The sequence below is a fragment of the Pecten maximus genome, chromosome 10 (genome assembly GCF_902652985.1).
Source record: "Pecten maximus chromosome 10, xPecMax1.1, whole genome shotgun sequence".
Classification (NCBI taxonomy): domain Eukaryota; kingdom Metazoa; phylum Mollusca; class Bivalvia; order Pectinida; family Pectinidae; genus Pecten; species Pecten maximus.
This window is the reverse complement of record NC_047024.1, coordinates 34737791-34748021: the sequence shown is the minus strand read 5'-3', so window position 1 is coordinate 34748021 and position 10231 is coordinate 34737791. Positions and strand designations below refer to the sequence as shown.

Here is a 10231-nt window from a genome sequence, read left to right as displayed (position 1 = left end):
CATTTTATTTAATATGTGTGTAATACTGTGTATCATATAACATGCTATACCCTTTTATTTTGCAATTTGCAATGGCTGTGTTGATTTGTATCGCAGATAGGTGTCTACAGCCTTACGTCTCCGCGTTACATCAGTGAGATATTTGAAACAGACTATAACATAGTGAGTTAAACGTTCAGTGCCCATTAAATTTGCCACGCTTCAGCGAACACCGTATTGATCGACACAACAGCATTTAATGAGTAAGTAACCTAGAACTAAAAATAGCCTGGGCGCTATCAATTATTTCTGCTGTCGTCTGCTATACATTTGCTGGTCTCGTACACTTGTTCGCTGGCAGTTACCAATGCTATTACATCCTGTACATTTTGAGGCCTTGTCTGTCATTAAAGCAGTCTGAAGTATACTTGTAATGACCGTGGACTGGCTCGTCTGATGACCTACATAATACCCCCGACATCTTGTGTGTCAGTGTAGCCGACCAGTACTAGTGTCCACAGCGAATACAGGAAACCTCCGCCATTGTTGTCGAAGCCGTGGTTTAAGTGGGTTGAATTTTAATGGAAACTTAACCTCTGTTTCACAGGTAATGAATCGACTGAACCAGAATGCTTTTTGTATGAATTACAAATAATATAATGTGTACATTGTAATATGAGACGTGTGTGTGTACTAGGCCTAGAGCCTTATGTGTATGTTGTAAACTAGACCGTGGGTGTTGTTGGCAGAGATAATGGCTGGGCAAACGCAGGCTAGCAAGCTATATCATGTGTGTATATATATATTAACAATACATTTAACCGTTTTGAGTTTTAATTGCATTGTTTAATTGGATTGGTATAACGTTAGATCAGCCGTACGTAGCATTACACAGAGGAACTTAATACGATATTATACAGTAATGGCTATTAACTATAACCGTAATATATAGAGGGGATGTGACCGGATAATATCCATAGTACAGCTGGCCGCCATTGTTATACTCGTCACTTTAACAGATAGTGAGTGTTATGGACAAGAGAGTGTATCCATGTCGTTAATATACATGTAGACGCCCCTACATAGTAATAATGTAAATCAGAAAATAGTCATGGTATTGAGGTTTCGATTCCTCTTATTTCTTAAGAATAGAAAATCCAGAATATTTAATTAATTTCTGTATCATAATCCATTTGTATTGCGGCCCCCATATCCGATTACAATGTACATGTATATATGTGACATCACGGACACTGCCCTCCAAAAGTTCTGTTACGCTTGGAACGTTTAAGAATGGCTATTGGCTAGCTAACAAAATTTGAGAAAAAGTGTTGTGATATCCGTAAGATAGTCCATTTGTAAGTGACGATTGCAAATTATTTGAAAAATATCTCACTTCTTTGAAGTTGCAGGAAGAGGGAATGGAGGGTCCTATTTCCCATTCTGTTCAGAAATTATTTTTTTTACTGACACAAATAAAAGTAATTGTTAACTTATTAACAGTAAAAAAATGTTAGAAATGCATTTTTGAAATTTATATTAAACAAAGAGGGACATTTCCAGAATGTTGCATTTTGAGGATTTTCATTGTAACAAAACATGCACTGTTGAAAAATAAACATGAACATTTAAAACCACGAACAAAACATCCTAAGAAGTTATGATTCTAACAAATCGTAATAAAGACTTCGAGATTAACTTCGTTGTAATGTACGTAATAATTGTAACAGGACTTTTGGAGGGTAGTGCATATATGTCCATGACTAACGTTATGTTAGATATATTATAACGATACGAATTCTCAATACGTCTCTGTATGCCGTAATTCCTGTTGAAATCATTACGAGGAACGGAAGACGGAACGGAAAATTGAACGGTACGGAATACAGTACGGTACGGAGTAAGGAACAGGATCAACAAAATAATGAAATATTACAATTTGATTGAATTAATAAAACCGACATTGAACCCTCCGCTCCCTCTTCCTCTCCTTCTGCACATACACCCCCGTGTTTAACCATTTAGAGAAATATGTGTATACAAAATTCAGATTCTATAACTAAATTATACAAATACATAAAGTATTTATATATTCAACACAAGATTCTAAATGGAGTCATACGGATAGTCTCACAAGTTGGCTCATCATTGCCTATTTTTTTTCGGAGGCAACTAGAGAACACTGTTATTTTTACAGCAGTGAATAAACCCTTGGTATATTTAAATATATGGTAAACTAGTAAAATAACACTTTCACTTTCGCAGAATCGCTAAAAACACAAAGCACTGAAATGAAGCGACTAATCAGAAAGCTCTGTAAACAATACACAGCTCGATTTTTCAGTACTGTTGGTCTTTTGCTGTACATGTACTAAATTTTAATGTTAGAAGTTTGTAGTACTACAATCAATATATATATATATAAATCTCGATAGAGGGAATAGTGAACGTAACCGCCTTTGACGGAAACTAGTGAAACTGTGAAGTTGCCTGTGTTCACGCCTCTGTACTTTGTAAAAGTAGGTGTATACATGTTATATCACACTAAATTGTTCTCTGTGTGTTGTAGACTTCATATAGAAGATGAACTTTGGATGTGACCAGCTGGCGAGTTTTCTGAAGAGCAAGGGCGTGTCGGCCGAGGGTATAGACAGTGTCCGAGGTGGGTAGCTACTAGCGTTATCATCACAGGGATAAACATCTCACCAAGCTATCATATCCTTCTCTCCTTTTATCTCGTCTCTCTCTACTTTATCATTTCTCAATTGCACTCCCGTAATCTCTCTCGTTAACTTGCTTCCTTTCCTTATTGATGATTTCCCATATACCAATAATCTCCTATCAACTCGTCTCCCTCTCTACCACTCATCTATTTCTCCAATCAACTCCTCTCCCTCTCTGCCACTCATCTATTTCTTCTTTCAACTTGTCTCCCTCTCTGCCACTCAACTATTTCTCCAATCAACTCCTCTCCCTCTCTGCCACTCATCTATTTCTCCTTTCAACTCGTCTCCTACCCTGCCACTCATATATTTCTCCAATCAACTCCTCTCCCTCTCTACCACTCATCCATTTCTCCTTTCAACTCGTCTCCCTCTCTGCCACTCATCTAATTTTTCAATCAACTCCTCCCCCACTCTGTCGCTCACCTATTTCTCCAATCAACTCGTCTCCCACCTTGTCGCTCATTTATTTCTTCAATCAACCAGTCTTTTACCTAATCGCTAATCTATTTGTCCATCCAACCCGTCTTCCGCTCCGTAAATTATGAACAGTGTATTTCTCCCTTAAACTCGTCTCCGTCTCCCAACATTTTCCATCAATACTTTTTCTTTCTCTCCTTTGTTCCATTTTCTGTCAATTAAATGTTTTTAATTCGTAAAGAAACCTTAACGGATAGGAGTTATACCCCTTGTACCACTTTCCGAACTGCAGCCACGCACAAATACAATCCCAGATTTCATTAATACAATCACTTCCATCGGTATATCATGTTTATCCGAGAACATCAAAATACAAAGTAAAAGTAAACATTTCAGACACTCGTCACATAAAACATCCCCATTTTCTAATTTTAAGCCCGTTATATATCTATTTACTCGAGAAATATGTGGTAATCAAGCTGTTATTAATTGGCATGTTCGAAAATTATGTCTACCAATTGACTAGAGACTTTATTTTATGAAATAATTGAGGTAAGGAAAAACGTGTTAGATAAACTTCACAAAACATTGTTTTAGTCCTAATGAATGCCTGTTTTATTATACAGGAAATGGCATCAGTGGCGATATGTTCATGCAGTTCTGTGAGGAGGACATCCGGGACGCATTCACCGTGTTTAAGGATCGGTTTACTGTGCGGAAGGTTATCCGAGAGTTAAAACTAGGACAACCGATCAAACCCTCCACACCGAGTTCCGCACCACAATCTGCGGCACAGCCTTCCCTACAGCGTACAACGCAGCAGCCGTCCAGAGTATCAGAACAACGCACAGTATACCAAAACAATGTAGACCAACATCGGCCTTTCTCTGGTCATATGTCAAATACATCAATAAAATCTCCTCATGGGACGTGTGAGAGACAGTTGTTTATGCCTACCACGGATACACAACGGTCGTCTTTTGGAGGCGGAGGTTCACAACAGTCTATAAATATGACGTCTAGATTGTCAAACGACAGTTATGGAATTGGGGGCGTGAAGAGACGCTTATCAACAGATCATATTAAACGTGAGCCGCCTGAGAACAGAATGGATAGTTCTTCGGGAGTATGCATAGACCTACGACCAAAGGCACCAGAGCAGAAACAGGAACAGAATTCTGTATTTCCGTACGGTAGTCCACAGCTAATGAACGCCACTGTTTCCAGCACTGAAGAGGAACTGAGGGCAAAGAGAAACAACGTATCCCCCCTTCACAGACAGAACCCCGGAGTCCCCTATCCGGTCTGTTTGACACAAGTTATACCTAGTTCCTCATCGGCACAGGTTCAGCATTCTCCCACAGTCAAACCGGAAACCAACCAACAGATGATAACGATGGCTGGAGAAAAACATCACGGGCAGCGCCCCCCACTTGACCACACGTCACAGTCACTCAGTCCGGCGATGGCGAACCCACATCGATATGATGAGTCGGGTTCATTTATGTTGAGTTTGGTCTCAAGTAGTATTTCCAGATTTTCAGGTGAAGAACTTTTAGGAAAGAAGCCTGTAAGGGGGCGTCCGACTGAGGCCCAACGTCTAGGAACAGTGTTGATTAGGAACGCCGCCCAATCTGTCCGGATATGGGACTCGGCACCTTTATGGAAAGACATTTCTCACGAGAAACGCGACGGTTTCATGCAATACGTAATCTCCACGGCTCCGCAACTAGCATCCTACAGCGAGCTCGTGTGGAATCGTCTCCGAGAGGCTCTACAGAATCGACGGAAATATCTACTCGATAAGGAAACGGGAAGACGTGTATTAAAAAGTTCTCCTTTACTGATGCAAGTTAAAGACGATCATTCCATGCCGTCAATAAATATAGCAGATGTCCGTGGTCTGATAGACCTTACGGAACAGCAGGAACAAGACGACATTAAGTTGGCTGATATCGTTAAGACTGAGGAAACATAAGGATGTCGGAGAGGTCGGCGGTGCTCGTTTTATTCTAGTCATTTTACATTTTATATTGTTTTGTGTATCGCATTGAAATCCCAGGGTTGCGCTTTTTCGATATACAGCTGTTCTCTTTACATTGACTATAAAATCTCTATTGATTAACCAAGACTATTGCTCGTCAATATCACAGTATAGGAGAACACCTGTGTAACGGCATTGGAACCACTCTGTTTCAATGATGTTTCGTCTTATGATGATTTTCACAATGTTCAAATAAATTTTGTTGTATTAAGATTATCAAATTGTTTGTTGTATAAAGATACGTCGGGAAGGGGCGTTTGTGTAAAACGCATTCCACACAACTACTGGTAACATCTAATTCCTGGTAACCTACGCCAATACCATACCTAAAGTACTATAAAACATAATGAATTCATAGTGAATTCATAATACATCTGAATATAAATAATATTTCAGTAAATTGGAAGAGTTGTCTTTCTTGGAATAAAACACCGCGGTATCATGTTGATTACTAAGATCAGAGGTAAACGAAGATGACATTTTTTAGTGAGCTGTACATAACTCTAATGTGTTATAACGATGAATAGAGGCAGAATTCGATGGTAAGAAAATCCTGGAGCGACTTTTTTGTTATTTGTTATCATTTATTTGTGTGTGACTAGCTACCTATAAAATTCGCAAACTTTCAAGTGGTATGACAACCACTACTAGGATACGTCTAGTCCGTTATGCTTATTATATCTAGGATTAATTTGAATTTAATTCATTTATTTACACATGCTTCTAATTTCACTTCTGTAAAGCAATGGAGGTAAAGTTTACTTTCGATTTAGGTTTCAGCGTCATCAATTAAACCTTTTTCTTGCGAGCGTTTTCTTACACTTTCCCTATTGCCAGGTTCTATTGATATGCCAGACACAAAGGTAAATATTCTGAAGTACAAACGTGCATGGTGTCACAATGAACGTGTTTTACTTCAGTGCAATGTACATAAAATGAATGGAATTGGGATAGGATTTAGAAAAGACCTGTACAGAAGGACTAGATACACAGGATTTTCATACGATTTACTGTCGCGTGTAAACAATCAAAACTACATACCATACTTCACAGCAAATACTTACATGATACTAATGACTCGTTATCTAGGTGAATTTTTAACAAACAAAAATACAACTGGGAATAATGACGAAGGATAACCTACAGGAAGTACAAAAGACAAAGTCCTGAAGATTTAAGGCATAAGGTACATATTCCTTCCCCAACACAACAGAACACTTTACGATCACTTGAAAACACTTAATGGTAAATGAATGACATTTATTATATATGTATTTATATGAAAGGAGTTACGTTTTCATCTTGGTATACAATTTATAGTGTGACGTGAAAACGTGAAATACTGTACAGTATGACGTGAAAACGTGAAATACTCTGGTGTGACGTAAAAACATGAAATACTGCATGCTGTGACGTGAAAACGTGAAATACTTAATGGTGTGACGTGGGAACGTGAAATACTGTACAGTGTGACGTGGCAACGTGAAATACTGTACACTTGACGTGAAAACGTGAAATACTGTACGGTGTGACGTGAAAACGTGAAATACTGTATGACGTCAATAATATGGTATATCACAAAGTGTATGGTAAGGGTAATCTATAACACCTCAGTATGTCTTATTGTATGATGTAATAACGAATGTTACATTACTACATGGTGTGTGAAATATTACATGGTGTGATGTGTGTAATTACAATAGATTATGCAGTAGGATACATCTTTTTGGTCAGAATAGTGTGTATAAATTTGTGAAAAATATCTTGAAATCAAGTTGATGGAGATAAAATATCTGGAAGAAGTGAAGCCAGGCCCGAGTGCTGATTTTAGACATTTAGAGCGTTCCCTTACTGTTATGCACAACAACGTGGATACTTCAGGTGGACAGGTACATTTAATTTGTATGCAGATATTGTTTACATGATTTGTAATATTTAGTAATTTGTGATTTTTTTGGACTGTTTTGTGCCAAAAACGTTTGGTCAAGTGTCGCTTTTCATGCAATACATATCGATATATAAACATAGATTTGTCAAAATGTGTCACCACAGCCTTTAATCTACACTATTCTTGAATATATTTCATTCTGTTGAGGAAAACTGGCTAAAACTTTTAACATTATCCACTTAATACTGGTATTGTATATAAAAAAAGCAACTTTGGTATTATGCTTCGTAAGCAAGACATTTGTATTGACTATTACCCAGTCAGGTAACCTACCTACAGGTTCTTGACAAGAATTGTCCTTCTTATATGCCCGACTTATTACATTCATACTTCACTTAACAATAGCAATACAACCAATCTGTTCAATAGCCCATTTGGCGTGTCAATACTTACATAAAAGCTATACGATCTAATACCAGCTGCTACTCCTAATCTGACATTAGAATGGAACAATTGGTTTTCAGACAATGACATCTTCATGTATTGTGGCCAGGTTTCATACTTAATTGTTCCCCACAAACCAGTAAGTAAAACAACTTAATGGCAAAGTAAGATAAAAGTAAACATTAATTTCTGTCAAATACGAAATATTGCCAGTAAGTTGAAGTAGGACACATTTGGTTGGAATCAAATCCTTACCTGTATTTGTATGTGATCGTAAAATCATGCCAGACTATTACTCGATATATGATCTAAGTTACACATGTATATTACTAATGTTCAAAGATGTTGATGTCCAATATGCATACACATCCCGAATAGATAGTTATATTAAAAGCTTGATCCGATTCTACCGAGGATGACAATGTCTTCAGTATACTAGGCAACGACTAATAAATGACCGTCCGAACGATATCTGAAACACTCAAACTGCATACAAATATTGATGATCGGCCGAATGATATCTGAATCACTCAAACTGTATCAAAATATTGATGACCGGCCGAAAGTTATCTGAAACGTTAAAATTGTATGATAATATTGATGACCGGGCGAAGGATATCTGAAACACGAATGATATCTGAAATACTCATACTGTATAATATATATCGAAGGAAACACTGTATAAAAGATATTGAGGCAACTCCTGGGTTACTGTTCAATGAATCATCCGAATGATATCAAAAACGATTATATCGTTACATGAAGGTATCAATTATCATTAGGATTTTTATCCATTGTTGTTGCAAGGACGATTAACTCCAAACAAACACACACTCATATAAGTTGTATATTGCTCTATTCTTTCTGTATAGAAGGTAGTTAATAATTTATGGTACATATCAAGCTTGCATATCACAACTCCCTTGACACTGGCATTTCGGTTGGTTTAAATGTCACATTTTGTCTCTCAAAAAAGATAGTATAAAACAATGTATCATCGATTGTGCTTAAGTAGGAGTTAATTGTTGTAGTGAAAAGCGAACAGTGAGGGGGTGTAAACGTAAGGACCTGTAGAGGATGAGGAGGGAACTGGACAGAGGAGAGTGTAAACGTAGGGACCTATAGAGAATGAGGATAGAACTAGACAGAGGAGAGTGTAAACGTATGGACCTATAGAGAATGAGGATGGAACTAGACAGAGGAGAGTGTAAACGTAGGGACCTATAGAGAATGAGGAGGGAACTAGACAGAGGAGAGCGTAAACGTAAGGACCTATAGAGAATGAGGATGGAACTGGATAGAGGAGAGCGTAAACGTAAGGACCTAAAGAGAATGAGGATGGAACTAGACAGAGGAGAGTGTAAACGTAAGGACCTATAGAGAATTAGGAGGGAACTGGACAGAGGAGAGTGTAAACATAAGGACCTATAGAGAATGAGGATGGAACTAGACAGAGGAGAGTGTAAACGTAAGGACCTATAGAGAATTAGGAGGGAACTGGACAGAGGAGAGTGTAAACGTAAGGACATATAGAGAATGAGTAGGGAACGGGACAGAGGAGAGTGTAAACGTAAGGACATATAGAGAATGAGGAGGGAACTGGACAGAGGAGAGTGTAAACGTAAGGACCTATAGAGAATGAGCAGGGAACGGGACAGAAGACAGTGTAAACGTAAGGACCTATAGAGAATGAGGAGGGAACTGGACAGAGGAGAGTGTAAACGTAAGGACCTATAGAGAATGAGCAGGGAACGGGACAGAAGACAGTGTAAACGCAAGGACCTATAGAGAATTAGGAGGGAACTGGACAGAAGAGAGTGTAAACGTAGGGACCTATAGAGAATGAGGAGGGAACTGGACAGAGGAGAGTATAAACGTAAGGACATATAGAGAATGAGGAGGGAACTGGACAGAGGAGAGTGTAAACGTAAGGACCTATAGAGAACGAGGAGGGAACTAGACAGAGGAGAGTGTAAACGTAAGGACTTATAGAGAATGAGGAGGGAACTGGACAGAGGAGAGTGTAAACGTAAGGACCTATAGAGAATGAGGAGGGAACTAGACAGAGGAAAGTGTAAACGTAAGGACTTATAGAGAATGAGGAGGGAACTGGACAGAGGAGAGTGTAAACGTAAGGACCTATAGAGAATGAGGAGGGAACTGGACAAAGGAGAGTGTAAACGTAAGGACCTATAGAGAATGAGGAGGGAACTGGACAGAGGAGAGTGTAAACGTAAGGACATATAGAGAATGAGGAGGGAACTGGACAGAGGAGAGTGTAAACGTAAGGACCTATAGAGAATGAGGAGGGAACTACACAGAAGAGAGTGTAAACGTAAGGACATATAGAGAATGAGGAGGGAACTGGACAGAGAAGAGTGTAAACGTAAGGACCTATAGAGAATGAGGAGGGAACTGGACAGAGGAGAGTGTAAACGTAACGACCTATAGAGAATGAGGACGGAACTGGACAGAGGAGAGTGTAAACGTAAGGACCTATAGAGAATGAGGAGGGAGCTAGACAGAGGAGAGTGTAAACGTAAGGACTTATAGAGAATGAGGAGGGAACTGGACAGAGGAGAGTGTAAACGTAAGGACCTATAGAGAATGAGGAGGGAACTGGACAGAGCAGAGTGTAAACGTAAGGACCTATAGAGAATGAGGAGGGAACTGGACAGAGGAGAGTGTAAACGTAAGGACCTATAGAGAATGAGGAGGGAACTGGACAGAGGG

At 38.9% G+C, this 10231-nt stretch overlaps 1 protein-coding gene across 1 annotated transcript; it reads left to right on the top strand.

Moving 5' to 3' along the window:
- Positions 1 to 284: 284 nt before the first annotated feature.
- On the top strand, positions 285 to 5382 carry LOC117336372. Its single transcript, XM_033896878.1, has 3 exons — positions 285 to 586; positions 2549 to 2641; positions 3749 to 5382. Exons 2-3 carry the CDS (start codon positions 2563 to 2565, stop codon positions 5098 to 5100), a joined length of 1431 nt encoding a protein of 476 aa, XP_033752769.1. The 5' UTR covers positions 285 to 586; positions 2549 to 2562; the 3' UTR covers positions 5101 to 5382.
- The last annotated feature ends 4849 nt before the right edge of the window (positions 5383 to 10231 follow it).

What these genes read in the sequence shown, in the direction of transcription:
- LOC117336372 (XM_033896878.1), top strand. Translation starts at nt 2,563, where the DNA reads ATGAACTTTGGATGTGACCAGCTGGCGAGTTTTCTGAAGAGCAAGGGC. An exon ending in GGGTATAGACAGTGTCCGAG is followed by an intron (nt 2,642 to 3,748) that starts GTGGGTAGCTAC and finishes TTTATTATACAG; the next exon opens with GAAATGGCATCAGTGGCGAT.